The sequence below is a fragment of the Suillus clintonianus genome, assembly GCF_016758775.1.
Source record: "Suillus clintonianus strain FC179 chromosome Unknown DEU56scaffold_109, whole genome shotgun sequence".
NCBI classification, from domain to species: Eukaryota; Fungi; Basidiomycota; class Agaricomycetes; order Boletales; family Suillaceae; genus Suillus; species Suillus clintonianus.
The window spans coordinates 28,130-51,579 of NW_024539333.1; the positions used below are offsets into that span (position 1 = coordinate 28,130).

At 48.5% G+C, this 23,450-nt stretch overlaps 8 protein-coding genes across 8 annotated transcripts; 2 read left to right on the top strand and 6 right to left on the bottom strand.

Moving 5' to 3' along the window:
* Positions 1 to 232: 232 nt before the first annotated feature.
* Positions 233 to 2,172, bottom strand: DEU56DRAFT_830012 (uncharacterized protein; the record flags this gene model as incomplete). Its single annotated transcript, XM_041354501.1, has 9 exons — positions 1,796 to 2,172; positions 1,611 to 1,738; positions 1,444 to 1,561; positions 1,028 to 1,393; positions 910 to 973; positions 833 to 859; positions 614 to 781; positions 502 to 558; positions 233 to 451 (listed from the first exon to the last, which is right to left on the bottom strand). Exons 1-9 carry the CDS (start codon positions 2,002 to 2,004, stop codon positions 236 to 238), a joined length of 1,353 nt encoding a protein of 450 aa, XP_041203544.1. The 5' UTR covers positions 2,005 to 2,172.
* Positions 2,173 to 2,395: 223 nt separating this feature from the next.
* On the bottom strand, positions 2,396 to 5,102 carry DEU56DRAFT_52379 (glycoside hydrolase family 1 protein). The gene is made up of 18 exons (XM_041346623.1): positions 4,830 to 5,102; positions 4,456 to 4,763; positions 4,306 to 4,404; positions 4,211 to 4,248; positions 4,033 to 4,155; positions 3,831 to 3,967; positions 3,727 to 3,765; positions 3,661 to 3,671; positions 3,459 to 3,603; positions 3,326 to 3,406; positions 3,247 to 3,270; positions 3,167 to 3,186; positions 3,081 to 3,101; positions 3,004 to 3,023; positions 2,786 to 2,946; positions 2,712 to 2,733; positions 2,568 to 2,661; positions 2,396 to 2,505 (listed from the first exon to the last, which is right to left on the bottom strand). The coding sequence occupies exons 1-18, from the start codon at positions 4,888 to 4,890 to the stop codon at positions 2,461 to 2,463; spliced, it is 1,449 nt and encodes a 482-aa protein (XP_041203545.1). The 5' UTR covers positions 4,891 to 5,102; the 3' UTR covers positions 2,396 to 2,460.
* A 353-nt stretch (positions 5,103 to 5,455) lies between these two features.
* On the top strand, positions 5,456 to 6,838 carry DEU56DRAFT_917501 (uncharacterized protein; the record flags this gene model as incomplete). Its single annotated transcript, XM_041357995.1, has 5 exons — positions 5,456 to 5,516; positions 5,569 to 6,089; positions 6,165 to 6,182; positions 6,241 to 6,255; positions 6,311 to 6,838. 5 exons carry the CDS (start codon positions 5,456 to 5,458, stop codon positions 6,836 to 6,838), a joined length of 1,143 nt encoding a protein of 380 aa, XP_041203546.1.
* Positions 6,839 to 9,226: 2,388 nt separating this feature from the next.
* DEU56DRAFT_52408 (UbiA prenyltransferase family) lies at positions 9,227 to 10,560 on the bottom strand. Its single transcript, XM_041346626.1, has 4 exons — positions 10,253 to 10,560; positions 9,816 to 10,200; positions 9,436 to 9,761; positions 9,227 to 9,383 (listed from the first exon to the last, which is right to left on the bottom strand). Exons 1-4 carry the CDS (start codon positions 10,352 to 10,354, stop codon positions 9,321 to 9,323), a joined length of 876 nt encoding a protein of 291 aa, XP_041203547.1. The 5' UTR covers positions 10,355 to 10,560; the 3' UTR covers positions 9,227 to 9,320.
* A 667-nt stretch (positions 10,561 to 11,227) lies between these two features.
* On the top strand, positions 11,228 to 12,328 carry DEU56DRAFT_830035 (uncharacterized protein). Its single transcript, XM_041354502.1, has 3 exons — positions 11,228 to 11,641; positions 11,695 to 12,137; positions 12,210 to 12,328. Exons 1-2 carry the CDS (start codon positions 11,326 to 11,328, stop codon positions 11,889 to 11,891), a joined length of 513 nt encoding a protein of 170 aa, XP_041203548.1. The 5' UTR covers positions 11,228 to 11,325; the 3' UTR covers positions 11,892 to 12,137; positions 12,210 to 12,328.
* A 1,521-nt stretch (positions 12,329 to 13,849) lies between these two features.
* DEU56DRAFT_830046 (chaperonin Cpn60/TCP-1 family) lies at positions 13,850 to 16,537 on the bottom strand. The gene is made up of 10 exons (XM_041354503.1): positions 16,406 to 16,537; positions 16,292 to 16,353; positions 16,151 to 16,230; positions 15,966 to 16,096; positions 15,330 to 15,917; positions 15,102 to 15,282; positions 14,724 to 15,051; positions 14,572 to 14,673; positions 14,485 to 14,511; positions 13,850 to 14,431 (listed from the first exon to the last, which is right to left on the bottom strand). The coding sequence occupies exons 1-10, from the start codon at positions 16,437 to 16,439 to the stop codon at positions 14,333 to 14,335; spliced, it is 1,632 nt and encodes a 543-aa protein (XP_041203549.1). The 5' UTR covers positions 16,440 to 16,537; the 3' UTR covers positions 13,850 to 14,332.
* A 1,904-nt stretch (positions 16,538 to 18,441) lies between these two features.
* DEU56DRAFT_52519 (MFS general substrate transporter) lies at positions 18,442 to 20,786 on the bottom strand. The gene is made up of 9 exons (XM_041346633.1): positions 20,306 to 20,786; positions 20,137 to 20,252; positions 19,897 to 20,076; positions 19,770 to 19,846; positions 19,666 to 19,724; positions 19,551 to 19,607; positions 18,929 to 19,500; positions 18,785 to 18,873; positions 18,442 to 18,734 (listed from the first exon to the last, which is right to left on the bottom strand). Exons 1-9 carry the CDS (start codon positions 20,524 to 20,526, stop codon positions 18,540 to 18,542), a joined length of 1,566 nt encoding a protein of 521 aa, XP_041203550.1. The 5' UTR covers positions 20,527 to 20,786; the 3' UTR covers positions 18,442 to 18,539.
* Positions 20,787 to 21,823: 1,037 nt separating this feature from the next.
* DEU56DRAFT_760086 (uncharacterized protein) lies at positions 21,824 to 23,070 on the bottom strand (the record flags this gene model as incomplete). Its single annotated transcript, XM_041350389.1, has 6 exons — positions 21,824 to 21,979; positions 22,067 to 22,093; positions 22,118 to 22,218; positions 22,548 to 22,635; positions 22,775 to 22,887; positions 22,950 to 23,070. The coding sequence occupies 6 exons, from the start codon at positions 23,068 to 23,070 to the stop codon at positions 21,824 to 21,826; spliced, it is 606 nt and encodes a 201-aa protein (XP_041203551.1).
* Between the last annotated feature and the right edge of the window lie 380 nt (positions 23,071 to 23,450).

Genomic DNA, 23,450 nt, shown 5'->3' on the forward strand with positions numbered 1-23,450 from the left:
ATTGGCATAGGAGAATAAACCAACTATAGTTCCCCCGCACCTTTTCGTGTCCTGCTGCGCATATCAAAGCCGCACTACAAGAGACAAATTCTGGAGCTTAAAGCATAAGAGAAGTTCATAACTTTCGATCAGCATGCCAGAATCCCATTCTAAATGAAACCCGTGATATATCATAACTTACAATATAAGCTCGTTACTTCTCTACACAATAAACCTCATGCGTCCAGCATTCCTGTCAGCACTTGATGAAATTCCCAACGATCATGCTCGGTATACCCCACTTATCCCGCCTGATCGTGAATGAGAAACAGCAGTTGACGAAGCCCTCCTCGTTAGGGATATCCTCCTTTTTCTGCGTTTGCGACTGCGTGTTTATGAGGGGCTTGAAACGCAGCACACAAGAAGTGAGCACGGCCTTCTGAGAGGAGTCAAATGCAACATGGCCGTATTTCTAACACACGTTGTCAAAAATTGGAGCATATCACGAAAGACTAGGCTCACCTCCCAGTAATTGACTGCCGACTCCTCTGCCATAAGCTCGTAGATACAGAGGCGGCCCTACCGAAAAGTCATAAGCTCTTGCGCCCTTGATAATCACATCGGGACAACTTACGTCTCGCATCATGTATCCATCGACGCCTACAAGTTCTGAAAACTCGCGGTTTCCTTTGTAGATCTCACCCGTTCGGCGCCAGAGACACGCTGGGACACCCATGGCTGAGAAGACACGGTCGTAATCGAGAAGTAACCGTTCAAAGGCCTCTTCTATGAATACAAGGTCCTTGTGACATAGTCAATCGCATAAATACATCAACAGCGACATCAAACTCACAATATCGCGTAGGGATTGTGCAACAGCCTAAGTGCAATTAGTCACTGTGTGAAATATCATAAAGGCTCCTCGCTCACTCGGAACTTGGGTCGTAGCACAGATAAAGGCTGAAGAATTTGCTGCTTCGATTGCCGAGAAACACTTGAGACGAAAAGGCATTAGATTATTTATCTCAACACAAAGATATTCACGCACTTGCGGTCCATCCACCTTGACAATCGTGCATAGCCCTTGACATAGTCATACGGTTTGAGTAAACCTGCCTCGTATTTGCTCCGAATAACGCGGTTCAGCCGCTCATCGCGCGTACCCGACTCCTGGTCTGCAGCAGTCAACAAAAACTTTTCTGTCTTGGTAGCAGACGGAAGAAGAGGCGGGGCAGGCTCTTCAGCGGGTGCCTCAGGGGGGTGTGCTGGAGGATTGGACGTTGCTTCAGCAGCAGACGCAGAATTTGAGATATAGGGAGTAGCCTGAGAGAATGCGGGAGTAGACATGAGGGCGGGGGTCACTGCTGGAGATGTAGTGAAGAAAGACCCCTCGTCTAGGGTTTCCAAGAAGTCCCTGGGATAACTCAGTGGGGCGCATAGGGGAGTGACTGTAAAAAGACATACGTGAGAACTGAGAATTCATTGCCTAACGTTTCGGGCTGATACAGAAATGCGCCTGAAGGAACACTCATTGGCCATGCGGTAGTCGCTGGAGGAGGCATTGTTGAACCATAGATAGGCTCTGCATGGAACACCCTCAGCATTGGAATACAAAATCATGATACACGCACGAGCTATCGACCTTGCAGGATCAACGCCGTTCGATGAAGCACTTGGAACAACATCAGAACTCTGCTTCCCACCAGTCTTCGGTGGTCGCTGCTCATCATGGCAAAGATGGCCAATCTCGCGCTTGATACTGCAGACGTCATTACATATAACCATGCACGTATCATGCATGTTCATGAGTGCTCACCAGCGTTGGCAGGGTCTGCCTTCGTCGCAAGTCATATGACTGCGTCGACAATAGAGGCACGCGTGGTTGACCTTTCTCCGCTTCGTAGTCTTTCTCTTCTTTGAAGGATCGTCGGCCTCTGGTGTATGTCCAGCCGCTTCTTCGTGGTGGCCAGCAGGATCCACTGCTTGGCTGGCATATGGATGGGCAGCAACGCCATAGTTTGTCATGGCGTGTCTTGTTGGGATTGTAGGGGAAGGAATAAATCCAAGATAGATGAAAGATCGAATAAAAAGTCAAGGATTATTCTAGTCGTTGAGTCGTGGATCGAAATTTCTAGGTTTCTGAGCCTGATCACACGATTTTGGAAGCGTACAACATTGCAACGTATCGGCTGCTCACAAGGACCTACAAGATGCCACGCCGGACCCCAAACACCTCCCTCGCACAATACACGATGCTGCCAGTGCCTGAGGACGGTTTACAATCACATTCACCGATTCATCAAATAGCAGTCATACTACGTAAAATACAGGCAGATAGGCACATGAAATAGGAGCGGTGAGCTAAAACCCCCTGGGAAACCTCACTAACTTATAGGCACAATCGGTTCCAAAGAGCAACAATTGATCCCCCAGTCCTCCAATGACTCGGGTGGTCGAGAACAGTCGAGAACAACAGTCACTCTATTGCGGTTTCTTATCCCCCGCCTCGATGTTCTCTCCAAACCACTGCACAGAGGTGCGTAAGTACCCTTGCTCTTCGCACTTCACGGCAGGCAAATAGAACTGACCTTGACAAGGAATTTCGCAGAATTTTTGGGATACCGCTGCTGGGTCTCATAGTCGACATATGTCACGCCAAACCGCGTGATGTATCCATCCGCCCTGGAGAGACATCAGCAAAGGGGATTATCGTCATATTTTTTCCGACTCACCACTCGAAGTTATCCACGAAGCCTAGGAAGGAATACGATCAGAAACCCCGATTGCGAGCGATAATTAAACGTACTCCACGGGAAATAGGCCCTGACGTCTACACCATCCTCAAGCACAGCGGCCTTGAGAGAAGCGGTGACACCCTTGAAGTAGTTCACACGGTCCTTATCCTGCAACGCCTCCTCAATCGGCTTCAAATGCTCGTCCTTGACGGCAAAACCATTTTCGGTGACGCTGAAGTCAAGCCCAAGGTCAATAGATCGCCACAACTGCTTCCTCGAAACAACCCACTAGATAGGTAGCATGTATCTCTGTTACTCGCACGTCAGAAGCTGGAATACATACACAGCATGAACTAGAGAACAAACCTTCCAAATATAATTAAGCAGCTATTTTGACAAGAGAATCGAGGTCGTCAGCTAGGTTTCTCTGCGCTAATTATAGTTATGCTCACATGGCGAAAACCTTGAGGATCTGGGGCGCAATAACCATGTCAGTAAAATATTGACAATGTCTCAAAGTCATGTAACTTACAATCCTGCAACCAGGCACAATGTGCTACAAGATCTCCTTGAGTTGATGGTTCTAAACCTGGGGTGCATGAGACGCCTACCTTGGGTACCCAACTGAGTGCCGTCGGGACGGATGAAAGTGTACTCGACCAACCCTTGGAATTCATCATCGCCACCGTCTCCTGTAATGACAGTTCAGGCACATGAAACTCAAAACAGATAAAATGAACGTACTGCACAAGTTGGTGGTGTAGGTGTTCATGCCATAGAAATCAGAGGATCCTTTGACGACTGCCAATTCTGCCGGTGTAAATTCCGGCAGACGTTCTCGGAGCATCTGTTTCATGTAGTCCGGGTAATGACCGAGGTAGATTGGGTCCTGGCGAATAACACAGATTGGTCAACGACTCAACAGAGTATACGACTTGAAGCTTACAGCGAACCATCCTATCAACCGTTCGTCAGCGCGGAGCAGGTGTTACAAACCAAGGGCTGAACCTACCGATAGCTACGTCAAGGGCATGCTGGGCCGCTTCCACATCTGAAAAAGAAGATGAGTGTGATCAAACATCTATCCCTCGTCAGTAAGCTAAAAATTGCGCCCACTCTTTGGATTGTCATCGTATGGCATGGCCCAGTCACCATTGAGGGTGATTCCGATCTGGCCACCCTGTGCAGCCTTGAACTCCTCGCGGTAAATTTTGACAGCGTATGCGTGCGATAAAATGACGCTGTGGCCAACTCTGCGGGGTAGTGTACAATTAGCAAGTCAAATTGGCATACAGACAGGTACAAGTGGCAGACGTACATCCACGGTTCAGTGGAGGAGTCGCCCTCGGGTGATCTGTCTCGATCACTTGATCGTCCTGGCGCGAAGACGCCCCTTCCATACCCCAGAATTGAGATGCACCATGGCTCGTTCATTGTCAGCCTAAAGAAGCACGGTCAATGGAAAGAACGAATCCCGATCACCGTAGAGTACGTACCAGTGTTTTACTCTGTCTCCGAAAGCCCGGAAGCAGACCTAACAGCCATGTTTTTGCTCTTCGAACAGACGCATGAAAATTACACCACAACTCACCTGGGCATAGCGGACGTAGTCCTGTACGACCTCGTTCTTGTTCAACCACCCGCCGTATCTGTCGTGCAGGACCTGGGGAAGGTCCCAGTGGTACAAGGTCTGAGAAAGCGTAGTGAGAACGTGTTAAGTAGTTATGCGTGTTCTACATACGACAAATGGGATGATACCATTTTCCAGCAGGGCATCGATGAAATTGGAGTAGAACGCTATGCCCTCGGGATTGACGGGGTCGTTGCGGCCACCGAGAGGGATGATGCGAGACCAGGATAAGGAAAAGCGGTAAGATTTGACACCGTACTTGGAAAGCAGGGCAATGTCCTCCCTCCAGAGCCTATATGAATCGGTAGCCACATCACCGTCTTTACCGTCCATTGTCTTTCCAGGTTGCTTCGAGAAGTCGTCCCAAATAGACTTTCCGCGTCCCTCAACATTGGTGGATCCTTCGATCTGGAAACTCGCTGTAGATGCAAAACACGTTAAGACATGATGAGCATCAGGGTAGCGTTAAAAATAGAGCAACTTACCAGTAGCGAACCCCCATATGAAGTCGTTTGGTAACTTGTTTGCGACTTCTGCAGAGGTCATGTTTGTCGTTAGAATTGGGAGTCAATTCGTTGAGGCAGGTATTTGCAGAATGTTGAACCCTCTTTAACCAGCAGGACACGCTGCTACCATGGAGTTTTCCTGCGAGGATTCTGAGCAAAGCAACCGACAATTATCCGGGTGGGGGTACTGGGAATTTGAAAAGTGAACGACGCAATCTAGTGTGCTCCATGGTTCCAGTTAAGCTGCCTGGCCGTTTCGCTGTCTAGTGACAAATGAAATGGATGGATGGAGGAAGGGGTGTCCTGGGAAAGGCATTGAATGGGCCGAGTTGCATGGCGTTGAATGCACCTGACAAGAATCAGAGATAAGATCAATGGCTAAGGATATGCTTTGGGGTGAACACGGAAGTGTATTCCGAGTGGTGCAACATGTGAGCCATATATTTGCTGCAATTGCTCATTTTAATGCATCATGTGCTGACCGATATTTCTCCGTGTCAAGTGAAAATGATAGGAATAAGGCGCAGAGGGCGAACCATATAACACGTCCTCCCTCGGCGGACAAAAGTGTTAACAGCCTTCGTCCACGTCCACGTCGCTCTAGTATGTCAACTTCAAACACCGCCGGGACTGCCATACTTGGCGCGGGTATCTTCGCTAAGGAAGGTATGACCGTTTGACCTAACCCATCCTCCGCCTTCTAATGATATTTCAACAGCACACCTTCCTGCACTCCAAGCGCTTGGCCCTCTCGCGCCAAAGATCAAAGCCATTTACTCGCGGTCAGAAAAGAGCGCTCGTGAACTCGCCGCCGAAGTAACGACCCTCCTCAACACCACCCCTGATGTCTACTTTGACGGAAATACGTCTTCAAATCTCGATGCACTTCTCGCCAGATCAGACATTTCATCCGTCATCGTCGTCCTCCCAATTACCCAACAGCCGTCCATCATCTTGAAAGCGCTCGCTGCTGGAAAACACGTGCTAAGTGAAAAGCCCGTCGCACCAGACGCCGCGTCTGGTGCAAAACTAATTGCTCAGTATGAAGCGCAATATAAACACAAGGGTCTCGTGTGGAGAGTAGCCGAGAATTTCGAGGCTGAGCCAGGCTATATCGCCGCTGGCCGTGCTATCGCCGCTGGCAAGATAGGAAAAGTCAACTTCTTCAGCTCTCGTACCGTCAACTTCATCGACAAGGATTCAAAATGGTACAAGACCCCATGGCGGACTATTCCTGACGTACGTACGTTGACTTCCTCGCTTTGTTGCGTGGTCTGACAAGACTTACCCGTGTCTTCGCTTCCATTGCATCAGTATCAAGGAGGCTTCCTGGTAAGATTCATGTTGCGCCCACATCACGCTCAAATGGCTGACACATGGCTGAGAATAGCTTGATGGTGGTGTGGTGAGTCCCCGCGGCGAATACTAGTGCTTGAGAACCACCACTGATTTGCGTCTAGCACTCCACTGCAGCCCTTCGTGTCGTACTCCCAAGTCCGATGACTCATTTATCCGGGTTTGCATCGCTCAACAAGGAGTGGCTTGCGCCCCACGATACCATTAACACAATCATAAAAAACGCGGACGGCTCGCATGGCATTTACGAGCTCAGTTTCGCAGCACCGAACCCATCTCGTTCCGACGCTGATCGCGGCCTTGTCGTCACCGGTACAGATGGCTGGCTTCAAGTCCAGCAAACCCTGGCTCGTGACCTTATCCACAATGTCGAGAAGCCAGTTTTTCGCATCACTATCAAGTCCGCCGCCCGTGATGCAAATGGGGTCCTTGGCCCCGAAAAGGAAGAGGTCGTTGATGAGCCAATCAGAGGCGTGGAATTGGAGCAGGCAAGCTTCTTTGCAGCCTTGGAAGGAAAAGATGATGGTCTTGGCAGCCCCCTTGGTGCACTGAAGGACGTCGCCATTATCGAGGCTGCCTTGACCAGTGGTGGTACACTCATTGATCTCGAGAAACTCATCAGCCAGTCCTAGATGGGGCTCGTGCGGCACGGAAAAGCCCCAGAAGCATACGTCACACAAAGCGGATTCACATGTAGTTATGAAATTTGTTGTCGATGACAACCTATCCTTTGCGCCACACACATGTGATGTCCACTGCGTCTCTGGGTCGTTTCGGACGCTATATGCGCCTTGTGCTTACTCGCACACGGGGATCCACAGAAATCCTAAGCTGCGTCACAGGTTGCAAACCACGCCCAAACACACGGTGCGCACGAAGATAAAGCGGCTAAGACAACGTTGTTCGCTGTCGTTTGATTGAAGCTGGTTGTCTTATACTTACAATGGGGACCAGGTAGTCGTCGAACTCAGCGTCATGGTCAGGTGACCGACAACCTTTCATTAATGGTGCCGCAGTGTCAATGACTGGACAACCACATCCGTCTGGTATTGTTGATGCCGCGGTCAAGCCGTAGGCAGCGATTAAAGGAGAAGATAAACGGGAGTCCTGTGCAGATTTGGAGGGACGATTAAAGTGTGACATTTCAAGAATCAACAGCTGGTAACCTCTCCTTGGGCCGCCCTTCCTCTACTAGGTCTTCTCGTTCTGTTACCGCAGTGATTGACTATGGAGTTGTAAATGTACCAGGTTATCGGACACGACGACGGCGAGGACAGCGAGCTCGGAGGACAAGTCGCCAATTTGTCGCTTGCTAATTTTAAGTGAGGCTCTCACTGAGACCCATACAAAGTGTCAAAATCCTGACGCATGACGTCTCAGGGCTACGTCGCCCCTCATCAGGCCTCGGCTTAGACTCATCCATCCTGTATCTTTTACAACTGCGCCGCAGCTCCCCTCGATTTATTCGGGACTTAGGCTGGTAAGCCTCCACCAAAAATGACCTGCTACATTCATTCTCTGTGACGATGTTCAATTGATTGTCTAACATTGACAGCACCCGCCCGGTGCAAATATAGAGCACTAAAATGGCCGAAGATCGGTTGCTGGTCCAACAGAATCGTGCGTATTCGCAGAGAGGGGTTCGCACTACGTGTACGTGAAGGCTTCCATTTTTTTTAGGTTCGTTCTGCCACAGCCACTTGCTATGCCGCATACATCTTAAAATCCGCAATATTCAATGATGCAAATTACACACGTAACTGCGAATCCCCTTCCTGCGCACTCATGGAGTACATTAACCCAAAGGACGTAATTTCGACTCGAAGACAAGCTTAAGAGTGTACCTTTAATGTTCTTGCCGAGGGTCATATTTATGACAGATAGCTATGCCCATTACAGTCTAGTCTACTAGGCTGCGTCCGGACCGAGTTTTAAACATGCATATTGCGTGGGTAGGACATGACCTACTGTGGGTCATGACGGGGAACGGTAAATAGTTCGACAGATAAGATCACGCACTCTCTGAGAGTGAGATATAACAGTGGAACTTTCAACATCTAACCCTAACTAACCCTCAGTACGCACATCATAGGAAGAGCGGGACATTGCCGCTACAACCACCGCCATCGGGTAAGCATCTCAGACGAGATCATGCACGCAGTACTTCCTGAGAGCGGGACATGGCCGTCAGCGCCAGATAGACTCCAAAGATGACATCACACGGTCTCTGAGAGTAAGACATGGTCTTGGCACGGTCAGCATCGAGTAGCAGCTCATGAGACGAGATTACGCACAACCTGTATGAAATTTGTATGCTGCCGACGAAACACTACTTCTGCAAATGCAGGCCCCCCGGTGTGCACAATTGACATAATTGTCCAGATACGGGGGTGAGAGTGGAACATCCTTTATTTTTTAATACTCTTATGTGCCTTCGCATACTTCTCAATCACCGAAGCCCTGCATTAGCATCCTCCGGTGCGGAATATCGTTGAACTTTTCGTCACCGAGGTACAAAGGGAGGTCGTGGAACTCCGGACATTCCAAGACGCAAACTTTTCATATCGATAATTATGACAGGCAGCTTCCGCACGGTATTGCAAGCAACTCACTAGTACCATGTGGCATGTGGTGGTACCAGCGTAAAATATATCCATGAAGGTGCAGTTATGACATGTATTTGATTGCTCACCTCAAGTTGCGCAGACCAGCAGACAGTTGTGCGAGTAACGTGCGAAACTCCTTGTGTCGCAAGGAAACTCATTTGTGCTAAAGAATGTTGCCTCGCATGACCTTTCTGTGATACCCAAACGTGGAATTTTGTGAGTAAGGGTGCCATCTAGACAACACAATATCATACTGATCTGCGTTTCGGACTCCTGTACCGGTGAGTAAGCGCATCTATTATAGAGTGTATGTGTATCATACGTGAGTACTTCGACTAGTAGATTTTGGTACATGTCGATATTGTACAATCGAATGAATGTAGAGCTATTGAATAGAACAACAGCGGCAAGAAAGATAAGTTGTAGGGTAAATGTTTTCTATATCTGGATGGTCCGCTGGTGTATGTCACAGGATTGCCCGAGTCCGTGGTTATGGTGCAACATGGGACTACCACGCCAGCACATGAAAACGCGCATTAGCTGGCAAGAGATGAGCAGCCATGAGCCATATCTACAGGAATGAAAGATGTTAGGTAACAAAAAGGAGAGTCGAAAATACGAACGTTATAGAGCCAGTAGTTTAACTGGTCGCCAATTTCGTCACGGACAAGAAAGCAGCGAAGTCCGACCCCAAAGCCCATCGAAACGAAGATGGCGCTGCAGAGAGGCCCCAAACTCCAGAAGGAGGCGAGTACGAAAGAAATTGACGGAAGTACGCAAAGAATATAGATGCGGGATCCTTCAGGTGCCACAATGGGCAGAGTTCGTCGGCCCAACATGCGGTCACCATTGACGTCCTGGAAATCCTGCACGTGAATTGTCGTGAGTATGATAACCGCACTGCAGATGAGTGCTGTTAGGCTCGTTCTATTGAGCGAAGGTTCCCCCGCTAGATTATAGATCTGGTCAGTGAAGCATTACTCTCATAGGCAGAACTTCCTACACAGAACCAACGTAGAACCAAGTTCGAATGACACATAGGCTCCTACGTTTAACACATTCTTGCCAATGGGATGGCCGCTGAGGCCAAAATCATCGTGCACGATTACAAGCACAGTGAAGATTGCACTGGTCATAACCACGTTTAAGCTGAAAAGGGATGAAAATCCCAAGCAAAAAACCATCAATCCCCAGCGCAATGCGCGAGAATCCTTGATGCTAATACGCCCAGACGGCACAGGACGCCATGGTTTATTCAGCAGATCTTCAGGCGCGGAGTACGATTGATTAGAGACGTTTCCTTGGAAGAGATGAAGCCAGAGCCAGCATAGAGAGCAGGACAAGGCCAGCGGGTCATGACGCGGTGATACGATGTTCGCAAATATCATCTGCCACAGGAATTCAGCGTCGTGCACCAAAAGTTATCGCCGGAATGAATACCACTGGGAGAATGATTGTCTTGAAGTCGGATCTCGTGAAAAGCCAAGCAGTCTCGAGGTGGTGCATCCCGCTGCGCAAAGTGCTTGCTGCGAGGCCCAACATCTGTATTTTAAAGTGTGTCACAGGTAAGCACTAATAATTCTGGGGGTGAACAATCCTGTTAAGTAGTAGGAGGCGCGATACCATGGACTTCCGGCACCAGTAAACCTAATGTAAAGGCTATCACTCCGATGATCGGGAAAATACGCTGGAAAAGTCGATCACATCTCTACGACTACAGATTCCAGAAGGAGCTCCCGACAGACCAGGGTGGCGGTCTGTCGAGAGCCATGTCGGCACCACCCAGATTTAATTCCGATCTTGATGATTTTTCGCTGTGTGTGATACTGTTAATTCTTGTATCAAGAAACAGTCAGGCCTGCCAACACGCACAATTCTGTTGGACCAGCAACTAATCATCTTCTGCCACATTGACTCGGATGCAGAACAGTACTCCAAATACCGGCGGGTGGTGCTGTCAATATGGCAATCACGCCAAGTTTTTTTTGTCAATTTCACAGGTTGAAATCATTTTACTTGTGGTCAACTGAACACAACTGAACATTGTCACAGAGAACGAGAATGGATGCAAGTAAAATGCTACCAGCCGTTCTCCGTTCTGATGCCGAATAAACACAATGATTGAATGCAGCGTAATTTCCGTGTAAATGCAGGATGGAAGGAAAGCCGTCTAAGCCGAGGCGTTGAGTCAGTGATGATCGATGAGGGGCGATACGAGGTGAGACAATCAACGTGGAAGCCTGACGGGATTGCCAAGGGTCCGCGACGTCGGGTTCAGTCGTGTTGATTTCAAAACTTTGTGAATGGGTCCTGAGCCCATGAGATCCTAAGAGGTCCTGAGTCAAAGAACTAAGGGACCAGGGTTTTTCCAGGTTACCTTGACAGTGAAACTTGTTCAATAGCACGTGACTTTCTAGACATTCTCCAGGCTGTTCAGTTCTCGCCATCGTCGTGTCCAATAACCTGATACGTTTTCAGCCCTGTAACTTCTAATTCATCGCCCTTTGTTCAATATGACAGACAAGATATCTTTGAAGCCAGCGCTCGCAGTTTTGGAGAATGGACCAACTAACGAGCTCCAGACTCCATCGTCAATTACTGCGGTAACAGATCAAGATTACCTAGAGGAAGGAGAGATCACCGAGGAAGACGGATCGAGTACTGCTTCAACTCCTCCCCGAATCGCGGGCCAGCTGTTGAAGACATCAAGTAGCACAAATCTTCCCTCTGAATCTGCCCAGAGCTCCCGTTTATCTTCTCCCTCAATCACTGCCTGCGGCTCAATAGTGGCATCAACAGCACCACAATATTCGGATGCGGGACCTAGTAGTATGCCAAGGCTTCTATTTTTCTCTAAATGGCGACTCATACTTCCCTCGTAGTGACTCGCGAAGACCTGGATCACACCAAGAACCTTGTGCTTGATCTCCTAGGCTGGGGCGTCTCTCCTGAATATCTGGTCGAGGCTGGTGTGTCGTCGGGTGTGTTATACAGGGTATTTAGCGATCTCAATCTCCGTCTTCCTACAAATCTTGTTCTTCCCCCCACTCAGACATTTCCGCCATCTGGCATACGATAAGCGTCTGTTTCCTCACTATTCGGACATTCCATCGCTATGTCGCCTCTGTTTTCGATACTTTTTCTTTCAGTCTATCGAACTATTCGTTTTTTTTTTCGAGTGTTGCACGGGAAGTCTGGATCCCATTTTTGTTGTGGAGTCGGGTTCACTGTAAGCTACTGGTATGATCCTCAAGGTGTATGAAGGGTTCTCGAAGCCATGTGTCACTCACTTTCCATCATAGGCGGTTTTGACACATTCCCATTGGTAGGTGTCAATATTAACACTCCTTGCACCTATATGCATTCCACTGCTCGTCTCACCACAGAATCGACACAGATATTAAAAAGCAGGATAAAGCACCAAACAACCTTGCCTTAGCCGCTTTTTCCTTCGTGTGCGTGGGCGCAATTGGTAACTTGTGACACAGCCTAGAATTTATATAAATCTCTGTGCGAGTAAGTCTTGGACTGTGCATTACCATCATGTATTCTGACCAGCAGGGGCATATCGCATCCGAAACGACCTATGGACGGTGCAGCAGACATCCGAAATCACAAAATATATGCACATATATGACGCAAATGAAGGGTTGTCGTGGATAACAAATTTCATAACTATATCCAAATTGTTTTGTGTCACATGTACATGCTTCAGCCACTTTTCCCGTGCCGCGTGCCCCATCTAGATTCTAGGCCTGGCTGATGAATTTCTCGAGATCGATGAGTTCACCACCACTGGTCAAGGCAGCCGCGATAAACGCAACGTCCTCTAGTGTATCAAGGGGGCTGTCAAGACCATCATCTTTCGCGAGTCAAGCAAGTGGTTATCTCGCATACATTTTCCACTTTGTTAACTTTCACCAACACGGTAAACGAGCCTTGTCCGCTAAACTTGCGTCCTCGTTGCTACGATAGTTGCGATACAAACAACTCGGACGAGTTGTGGAAACCTTGCCCGCATCCAACCTATCTCCAATAAGGTGGCGAGGTTCCTTCTTCCTTTCGCATGCAGCAGACTTGAGCTGCTCCACCGGGTACCATAAGGAGCATGGCTACCCCAGTCCACGCATCCTTGTCTACCCTTGTAATGTTCCCTCTCCCCGCCGCTTTAACGTTAATTCTATATCTTTCTTCCTGTGACTTATTTGTGAATATTAATCTCGTCTGGGCTATGTAGGTATAGCACGGGTATACCCGCGGGTCGGAAGGTCAACACCCCAAACTCTGGACAAAATTTTATCTCCGCGTTGTTTCGACCGCCAATGCCAGACACACAATTATCATTGCAGGGTCGTGAAGGCAAAAGACGCCAAGGTCCATGGTTTCCACAGGACAAATGAAGTGTGTGTCCGCTCCCTGCCGCTATTACGAGTAGCGCGTCATCACCGTCCGACCTTCTATTGAGTTGAAAAATGAATCGATTATAATCATTGCGAGGCTGCGACTCTTGCTGACACGGCACCCCATATACGCGTCTACACCCAGCACGTTGCTTGGCGTTATTTGCAGTATCCGCCCTCTCGGCCCTCTGTCGGATTGTCACATTTGCACTTATGTCGTGTGCAGTATCAGACTCATCAAACAACACCCTTCCCTTGTGGGAGATTGATCAGGGCCCGAGGGAATTAGACTCAATTAGAGTTCTGGACGCCCCTAGCTTGCAGGCCAGATCTCACGAACACTCAAACACCCCAGTGGTTTCGGGGATCTTCCATGAACGAGCTCAGTAGTAACCTTGGTTCCTGAGTGTCCCAAGATTCATGTTAGTCAAGCCCTCAGGTTCGCGATTCACGCGTCCAGCCTATTATTCCTCAGGGAAACGTCAGGGCTACAATAATGCGGAAAACCCAGCTTTCGATCCCCCTTGATTCTTGAACCGATTTACTGGCTCCATATGGGCATTTTGGTGCGTTGTGCGCAAGCGGGTAACTTTTAAAAATGCACAGTACATGAATATTCTCCAAGTTAGCCATGTGAACCGGAGTGGCGGTGGCTTCCGCAACCTTGGACGGTGCACACGTAATACATAGGGTTTTTCTAAGAAAGCTACTCGCGTTAGAGTTCGCTACACCCTTCGCCCTTCACCATCATATTATTATACTGTCCACGCTCAGGGTCTGTGGTAGTCCCGATATCTATACATCGATTTTCTCCATCTGTAACTCTTAAGTCCACTAGCCATTCAGATCTATACACTGTCGTTCTAACATCTAACATGTACAGTAGGTAGAAACATGCATGTTGATACGGCATTCTCGAAACTCGGGTGTGTGCTAACGTTAGAAGCAGGTCAACCTAGATCTTTCCGAGTCGTACAACGTGTCTTGATTAAAAGATCTGCTTGCTGGCAAACAGCACGCCGGATGGTACGCTTCGAAAGCATGTAAATTAGTATTTTCTGAAGGTACTTGGAGTCACTGTGTATCAAATGCGGCTTCCCGTATTATCTATGCATCAATTTTAATCGCCCTGCATCTCCTCTGGTGGAGGGCCTTGCTGTTCGCGCTCTTTTCGTGTGGCTTGTACGACGTCGTCGACACGTAGAAGCATGCGGGCGGCCTGTGGGCATAGTAAGTAGACGGCATATGCGTGATGAGCTCGCATAGATATACCTCAATAGCAGTTTTCAGGATTTGGATCTAAACGTGCAGTAGATAGATATTCAGGGGACTCGTCGGACTACAAGAACATGGACGTACCTTTACGCTTGCACTTTCGTACAAGCCGTATTCCTTCATATCGACTATCTTTCCCGTTTCCCCATTCACGCCCCATGAATGCTCTCCGTTCACGTGCTTGGCCTATCGGAAGTCATTAGGGACATTTTCTCCACAGAAACACGATCACCGACCCTGAGCTCTGTCAGTACCCTGATAGCATTCCCGCCGCTGTTTTGCACCAGAGTCCGTGGGATCACCTCCATAGCGTCCGCAACAGCTCTGAACGGCCACCCCTCAACCCCAGTCACGCTGCGTGCTTTAGCGTGCAACCCCACACTGATCGCCATCTCTGTCGCACCTCCTCCAGGCGCCAGGAGGGGGTTAAAGTATGCATTGCGTGCAACGCTGAGAGCATCTGCAAGATTACGATCGATTTCATTGAGGATGTCCTTGGAAGGGCCACGGAGAAGAATGGTGCACGCTTTAGGGTTTTTGCACTCGGTCAGGAATGTGAAGTATCTGAGTGGATCGCGTAAATGAGGGGGCAGGGCAGGGCAGAAATGACGAACTCATCCCCCATCTTCTCGACATTGAATAGGCCACATCCCGTGCCGATATCAGAGTCACGGAGGTCTTCCACGCGGTTGACAATGGTTGCACCAATAGCCAGGGCAATACGGTTGTTGTCTGATTTGCGGACGCGTCGAATAGCAGATATGTTCGCTCGCTCAAAGACATATTGTGCCGTATCTGAAGAAAAATTAGTAATTTGGGGAAATTTCAGTTTCGATACCTACCGGATATGCCTTTCTCGGTGATAATAAGATCGGGTTTGAATTCGAGTAAACGTCTGCACTGCGCGATGACTTGCTCCTCCTCGATCTCCTGGGCGCGTTGCCAGTCGCTCTCCTTGGAGAACTCCATGTTGGTTTGACTTTCACCCTTTTTATACTCAAGGGGACAATCGAGTAAGATAATACGCGGGTTTTTAATTCGTCGGCGCATGTTTGGGTGGGTGATATCCTTGTTGAGAAGGACGCCATCAAGGACTCTCGACTCCTCAATAGAGCCACCTGGAATCTTTTCAACGCGCGCATAACGTTTGATGTCAACACTCTTGTGACCAGCGTCATCCGAGGCAACGGTGCGCACGGCTTGAAGGGCCAGATGGCACATTAAATCACTCCAGCGTGCCACGAATTTGGTGCCGATGGAAGTTTTAATAAGAGACAGCATTTCTTCATCAGATGACGTGTCGATCGGGATAGATATGCGATTTATGATCGCAAGAGCTTCCTTCAGAGCTTTATTGTAGGCAGAGATGATAACGACAGGGTGGATGTCGCGTTCGAGCTGAGAGAGGGACTGAGCGAGGATTTCTCCCGCTATAGAACAATGAGAAAATGAGTTGATTTCGAAGCTTGAGAACACACCAAGGATGATAACGCTGGTTGTACCGTCACCACATTCTTCGTCTTGAGTACGACTGAGTTCGATCATGTTCTTTGCTGCAGGATGTGCAACGTCAATTTCACGGAGAATCGCGTTTCCATCGTTTGTAAGCCTATGTTATACATTACTCAAACACACTAACGGCAGGAGATGTCTAGAGACGCACAGTATGCCGCCCATTGGATCGAGAATCATCTTGAGCATGGCTTTCGGGCCAAGACATGTTCGAATAACATCAGCGATGGTCTATTTGAAAAGCAAGTATGGATGAGACGAGGATAAAGCATATGCTGACGATTAAACTTGCCTTTGCGGCCGTGATGTTGGAGATCTGAGCTTTCCTTCCTGACTGCCTCTCTGGCGCAGTGTCTGCAGAACATCGCATTCAGTGATGCATTTGAAAAGCGCAGACAGTACATACTCATGACGAACACTGGAGTTTGTCCCGCCTGCATGATTGATCAATGTTTAAGGATCGCACTAGACAGTGAGCGAGCCAAGAGCGAGCCCAAAATGCTGTCTCCCTGACGGATGCCTGTGACACAGATGTCACATCTATGTCACTGTAGCCCTAACCTTAATCATTACGCGCTTTTTGTGCTTGCCATTCTAAGTACCACCATGGGCAGAAACGCAAGTGTGGCAAAGATGCCTGAAGACAAAGGCTTCAGAGATTCTGAACTGATAGATCAGCTTGCTACATAGGTACTTTGGTGTGGACCAAGCAATCCCATCCCTCTCCTGTTTATCTTCAACGCAAGGACTGGAAGTAGAATATTATAGAAGCGCTGTGCCGCAATATGATATGGCTCTTTGCAAACCAAAAGGTATTGTCTGAGTCGTGCGATAAAATAAAAATTACGGCCGGGTGGCCTTCATAACTCCGCGGGCCACCGTTTATTCCATCCTCCAAGGCCATGGACGGCATCAACCCTGGACCAGAAGCTGCGGCGTGTTGTATACATCCAATCTGTCGGTGTATCAGGAATCGACAAGATGCCAGGGCCAGATATTTCTCCTGGATACATGATCTTTGCGCCGCCTCCTCCTGTGAGAAGGCAGATAGAACCTGAACGCTGAGGCTTCGAGTGATTCTAAAATTTCGTGGCTCCAGTAGCCGAGTAAGTTCCAAGGGACGTGAAACAGGGCAGAGCGATCGAGGCAGCGAATGATGGTGACTAAAAGAAGGATCAGAAGGTTAACTTGTTCCCGTGAATTGCAAGGTCGAATAAACCCGAACGATGACAATTAAAGAAAGATAGCAAAAGTGTCACCATATGAGATCCGAAAGTTGAGTGCGAACGTGAGCTGCGATTCCCGACGTGAAAGGACTACAGTTGCAGCGTGTCCGCCGAAGTTTTGACACTATGAGGTGGACTCCGTTTCAACTAGGGCACTGGTAATATCATGCTATCTACCAATTCGTCATCGATTACATACCTCGTGTAGCGAGCCTAAGGTTGCGGTGCCTTTGAGAATTTTTCTTGTTGTAATTGTCTAAAAATTCCCGGCTGGTCTGAAGATGTGGTCTTACATCCATTTATGCAAGGATCGATTTCCGTCAGGGTGCACTGTGCCAGCTTCGAATATTAATTATGCGCGTGTGTCAACGCAGAAATCGGGTTGCGATGTGTGCATAATAGCATCACCGCAGTTGGCCGCTGAGGTGGGTGTAAAGAAACAGCGCGCACCTCGGCTAACCGTGAGTGGCCACCTCGGAGACTGTGGATCAGATGGATTAGGAATAGGTGACGGGGAGAGTTTAGAGGCGTTTGGATTTTCCCCAGTACTTGTCCAGGATCATGACCAGACAAAACTTACAATGGCAACCTGTGGCAACGCGAGGCTGCCTCGGACACATCGCGGGATGCCAATTTAAAAACGGATACATTAGGTATAACAGGCAATGGGAGCAGGGGAATGCGAAATTCTGCATGAGTTGTACCGATTCCCAGCCAATCGTACCACAAACGGGAGTGTGACGTAACTCGGGCTAAATTTAAGGTCTGAGAGGTTGAAAGGGTGGCCAGGTGCCAGTGGGAGGCTGATCGTGGTGCACTGTCGAGGGTTATGGATGAACCTGATAAGGCCCGAGAGGTTAAAGCGTGGACTCAGAAACACAAGGGAAGTGAATGTGTAATTTAAATTAAAAGCAGATCTCAGGACGGGAGGAGGAGGGGGGTTAGCCACCCAAGATATCACGAGGCATTGCAACAAAGCGTTACTTAGCAAGCGCGGGTTGGACAGAAGTTCCAGCAGCGAAAGGCTCAGATCTCAGAAAGGCTGCTGAAATCGAGTAATGCCGTAGTGAGTAAACAACGTTCACAGCCGCTAGTCCAATCTCTACCGTAATGCCTTACCTAATTGCCACGTGCACTACCATGACAGCGGGGAACCGATGCTCCTGTGAATGCAATGTAAAGGAGCAAATATTTGGGGCGTGAACATATAACAGATCTGTGTGAGGGGATTTTCAGACAGAAAGACATTAAGACCGTAATTCTAATTCTGCAATACGAACTGGCACCTGGCCAAAAGGCATTGAAGCGTTATTTTTAAGACGCAATCTCAGGCTGCTGTCTGCCAGCACGGCAGCGAGGTCCAATACGCACTGCCAGCCAAACCATGGGCACGGAGATGAAACAAATTCCCCCTAGAAGAACAAATGTCCATCCAGTGTTAATCTGCTGAAGAATCAAGTCGATCACGGAAACCAGAAGCGCTCCCATAGAGCATCGAATGAGGTTATTCTGTAGTTATTGTCACGATCTTGTGAATCAGAGACATCTGACGAACTCACACACGCAGTCACCGAAGAGCCTTGTGACGGTACAAGATCGACTAAAAGCGTTTGAATGGTAGTGAGCATAGCGATTTCTGAAAATCCAACTGTGCGATCAGTGAGCATCTAGTCTATGAGCAAGAATCGAAAACAAACACTTACTGACGAATTGGAGGACCAGAGGTGCTGCAATGGTCGTTCGCGCTTGGAGACACCAGCCATACCCAACGCAGGCTGCGCAAAACATGATCATCCAGAGTGGCAATCTCTTCAGCCTCGTGGCTTCGATCGGAAAATCATCCTCGTCTATGATACCATCTGAAATACCCTTCTCTGGCGTAAAATTACGAGTGAGATGTTCCTTCGTCTTCCTGAAGTCCCAGTCCATGAGCTTGCCACTGAATATTGCGCCCAGCGCAAGCCCGCCTCCAGAGGCCAGGTAACAAAGCCCAATGTCCGTCTCCGACAGTTGAGGGTAGTTTTTATTGAACAATGAAGATATGGTAGCCAGGATGGCGGTAAACACCGCGTATTGAATGCCATTGAAAACCAGAAGGTTCAAGATGTCGACGCATGCGAACAGATGAAAAGGGTTGGGAGATTTACGAGCAGGCGGACACTCCACCTCAGGATCCTTACGGCCACGCCCCATTAAGGATAACAGAGGACGATATTGGATAGGCGGAAGGATACTACCATTTCCGACGAGGCTACGCAAGGTCTCCGGGAGGAACCTGACACGCGGGGTACGTCACAGAGAATAACGACATATATCGCGACTTACGCGACCATGACAATAAAACACGCTGAACTTGAGATGCACAGGAACCAGAAAATAGATCTGAATAATGGACTGCATAAGCAAAGCATTGTTATATGTTCGAGAGCAGCTGATTTACCTCCATCCGAGTTTATCCGCAAGAGCGCCTCCTACAACAGGTCCTAACGCGGGTCCAACCTTCGAAACTCAGTTACTAGTCAACAGGTGTACTCTTGTGCTCACCTGTGGACCCATTGTGAAGATGCCAAAGAAACCACCTCGCTCCGCGGGTGTAGCGATGTCTGCGATAATACCAGCGCCTGTAGCTAATAAGATAAAACACGAAAATAAAAGATATACAGTAACGTACCGATCGTGAGCGTGCTAGCACTACCAATTGCTTGGAGACATCGGAGAACCATCAACAGCCAGAAGTATGATGTCGGTACGAACGCAAGACCGATGCAAGCAATGCTAAGAACAAACAAACATCCAAGCGACGTTGGTCGCCTGCCCATGCGATCTGCGAGAGTGCCCCAGAACATGGGAGCTTCGAGCGATAATGATGAGCCTGGGAGATGACAAACAGCATGCAACAGGCTTTACTGACATACACCCTGAAACACCAGATAAACCGTCACCGTGAGGTTGGTGAGTTCGACAGTCTTGTGGAACGCAGTCGCGATCATTGGCAGGGCAGGAAGGTATATGTAAGCTGTCAACGGGCTGACAAGGTTGTTCACAGGAGTTTCAATATCAAAGAACAACCATTTTCTCACCTGAACAAACCTGCTATGGACGCAAGAGAAACTATGACCCATTTTTCGGAAGTCGTAAATATAGAGTAAGGACGTTCGACATCTTGCACTTTCGTGACAACGACGGGAATATCATCGACTTCATCGTTCTGGACCATAGTAGTATGCGGAGAAGTATGAGGGCAACGAACGGTAATTTGGAACTGTTTAAATATGCAGGTCGGAACGTGTCCATTAAGCATCGGTTATTTCTGAGCCGAAAATCAGCTTCGCAGATTCTTGGGGTGCGTTTTTGCACGCTGGATGTCCGCTATATCACGTCCTTGACGCCTCCGATAAGGAAGTGTATGGCGAATCTTGCCAAGTAATGGCTTTCCATGCGATGCTCGTGCGGTATGCCACAAACAATCACTTCACTTCTGGCACTTGGTTCACTAGTTATGATCTCGTACTAGAACGGAATGCTTGGAAGGCGCAGAAAAGTTTTCGATATCACGGTGGCTGTTGTGCGAAGCCTCAATAAGCTACGCCAAGGAGATAAATGCCACAGAATGACTAAAAATCATCAACTCGGCCATTTGATACAGCTTTCGTCAATAGGTCATGGACTCACCACTAGCGATTCGGATCCAATTTGTCTACGGATATGGTTGCCCAAACCTCGAGGTGCAGGTGTAGTTCGCAGAGGCACTTCCGCTTTAGGAAGTTCTTCTTTTTGTGCTCCCCCCAATATTAATGTCCTTAATGTCTTGAGCACGATGTGGAACGTTGATAACTTGTCGCCACCTCAGGTCCGTCCCAGTAGCCATCTGAGCCCCAACAGAAGACATCCATTCTATGCGGACGGCAGAATCAGAATTCAATTCCGATGCCAGCGCTGATGGGTTGGACAAGAATGCCAAACAACCAGAAACATAGGGGTAGTATCTCGATGAAAGGCTGCCAAAGTCATTGCCAAGAAATCAACGCTTACACGCAGTAAGAATACATCAACTCACAGTCCAGCTTCTTAAACTGCTTCTCAGTCTTCGCCAAACGGAAGCAGTCTGGTTCGTGAGTTGATTAACTTGACGAGAGAAAATGAGGTTGCTTGTTTGCCATTCTTGCGATTTGTGCTTAGTAGTGAAGTTTGTCATCCCGCTGTTGAATGACTCAGTCGTCTTATTTGAACCTCAGGAGAGGATTCTCCCTCTGGCACAGGTCCAGCGATACCAGGTCGATTCATAATGAAGACTCTCGGCGCCTAGCACAGCAATGCAGATTGTATTCATTTGCAAGACGAGACTCTAGAAACAAGTAAAAATCCCGTCAGCTAGGATCACGACACTTATCCGAGAAAATACTTGCTGCAACGGTGCGACATCGAGGCTTTAATGCACTAGGTTCATAGAAGTATATTGCGAGGGGCCGAGGTTCAATTAAGCCTCAAATTTTGCAGAGAGTATTTCCGGATCTCTCACATTGAAGGCATGATATGTCAAATTGTCAATGCAGATCGTCCCTTGGGTTGGGCTAACTTCAGCCAGACGCTACCGTTATTCATTGACCGGTCCCCTGCTGTGATTTCTGATGTATTTGATCTATCAAACACGCATCGACTTCCGGAAGCAGAGAACCCGAGGTTCCAGTGATTGCGAAATTCAAGTTCTCAAGGAGTGGGAATGCCGCCAAGAGCGGCGGCAGGAAGGTACTACACTTCGTAGACAGAGGATATATGAGGCTTGATTCAGATACTTTCCGGACAAGTCAGCCATCAATCGAAATGTTTAACGTTAAACTTACAGTCATAATGTCGCAAGTGGGCGTAGTCTAAAGCACGTTCATGAGACTGACAAGTAACACATTTTCTCGAGCGTGGGTCTTCATTTCGATACTTTTCGGGTTTTGAACATACTCGACCCACACTCGAGCGATTATCACCCAGCGTATCACACCTGAAACAAAGTATCAATAGTTCAGGGTGAGAAGGTAGTAGAAGCTCTGGACAAGCACTTTGTAGTGCGGATGCAATGGAAAGTCTCGCTTAGTAAGCCCACATGTTGGTTCGACTTTCCAAATTGCAATGTTCCGTAAGTTCGAAGAATACTACTCTCGTGTACCCATGGGCATGGGCCAAGCTACCGTATCATAGTAATGCCGACACTAGGCGGTTGAATACCACATTGTGCTGAAAACCGAATCAATACTCATCCAACGACAGTCGCAGTCAGATGGCGAACTCCTTCCTCCACCTCAAATCCGCATCGAGCAAAGCGCCTCGCACCTCGGGTCGCTCGGGTAATATGTATCTCATGGTGAATATGGAGGACTTGGCCGCTCATCTTGACCTCCGGAAGAATCACGACATCGAGCTTGCAGGTTCCAAAGTAGATGATTTCATCCGGAAGCTCGACCAATGACCCAATCCCGAGGCCTGAGGGCCAGCTTCAGTGTTTCTTGGCGAGGTGCGCTACGTATTTCTCACTGAGACAGCTGATTAGCATCACTAACAAACCCAATGCACCCAGCATGGCTCATGGCGGATGATGCATTCAACTCCGATTGTATCATAACAGCAGTATCAAGAGTGGCCGTTTTTTCACCATCGAGTTCAACCTTCCGCACTTATCAAAGTCATTCATTGGAGCATCAGTATACCTCATTGCATCGTCCCCCACTAGACTACCGTGTAGGTCCCTACCAAAGTGACCGTTGATCACCATCACAGGAACTGTGCCTGTGTAGCATGCGCTGCCCATGATAGCTCGCCAGCTTATGAGTGGAGACCCGGAGAAGCGCTCAATCATGTTGATGTATCGAAAAGGCCGACCTATAGTATGTATGCAACTCACTAACACCGCTTCTCGCATCGTCTCTGATCACCCTTTCGGTTCGTCCTCAGGCTCTCCGTTGTTGAGAAGATGTTTCAATCCATCATCGCAGGTAGTTCTCTGATATACGACTGCATTCAACCAAGATCTCCCAATAACCTCAGCAGTCTTTCGGGTCGTCTATCTACCCTCAGCTGTCAGCCTGTCACTGTCGCTCTGTCTGCTACCGTCGGTGTAAATATGCCATATCAAAGATCTTAATCAATCCGCTCCTCTCGAGAGCCCTAACGTTCTCAGTTGAAGCAGCTGAGGAGAATGGGCAGTATCACTGGTTAAGAGAAAGGGGACGAGGGATC

Coding starts and splice junctions, on each gene's coding strand:
- DEU56DRAFT_52408 (XM_041346626.1), bottom strand. CDS start 10,354: ATGTTGGGCCTCGCAGCAAGCACTTTGCGCAGCGGGATGCACCACCTC. Junction 10,201..10,252: donor AGACAATCATTCTCCCAGTG/GTATTCATTCCG, acceptor TTCCTGTGGCAG/ATGATATTTGCGAACATCGT. Junction 9,384..9,435: donor TAAACTACTGGCTCTATAAC/GTTCGTATTTTC, acceptor TCATTCCTGTAG/ATATGGCTCATGGCTGCTCA.
- DEU56DRAFT_830046 (XM_041354503.1), bottom strand. CDS start 16,439: ATGCAGGCGGGACAAACTCCAGTGTTCGTCATGA. Junction 15,052..15,101: donor GTCGAGAAGATGGGGGATGA/GTTCGTCATTTC, acceptor CGATCCACTCAG/ATACTTCACATTCCTGACCG. Junction 14,432..14,484: donor TCCTGAAAACTGCTATTGAG/GTATATCTATGC, acceptor CTATGCCCACAG/GCCGCCCGCATGCTTCTACG.
- DEU56DRAFT_52519 (XM_041346633.1), bottom strand. CDS start 20,526: ATGCTTAATGGACACGTTCCGACCTGCATATTTAAACAGTTCCAAATT. Junction 20,253..20,305: donor TCCATAGCAGGTTTGTTCAG/GTGAGAAAATGG, acceptor CAACCTTGTCAG/CCCGTTGACAGCTTACATAT. Junction 19,608..19,665: donor GCGGATAAACTCGGATGGAG/GTAAATCAGCTG, acceptor TCCATTATTCAG/ATCTATTTTCTGGTTCCTGT.
- DEU56DRAFT_830035 (XM_041354502.1), top strand. CDS start 11,326: ATGACAGACAAGATATCTTTGAAGCCAGCGCTCGCAGTTTTGGAGAAT. Junction 11,642..11,694: donor TTCGGATGCGGGACCTAGTA/GTATGCCAAGGC, acceptor CTTCCCTCGTAG/TGACTCGCGAAGACCTGGAT.
- DEU56DRAFT_52379 (XM_041346623.1), bottom strand. CDS start 4,890: ATGACCTCTGCAGAAGTCGCAAACAAGTTACCAAACGACTTCATATGG. Junction 4,764..4,829: donor CATATGGGGGTTCGCTACTG/GTAAGTTGCTCT, acceptor TTGCATCTACAG/CGAGTTTCCAGATCGAAGGA. Junction 3,271..3,325: donor CACTCAGTTGGGTACCCAAG/GTAGGCGTCTCA, acceptor GAGATCTTGTAG/CACATTGTGCCTGGTTGCAG.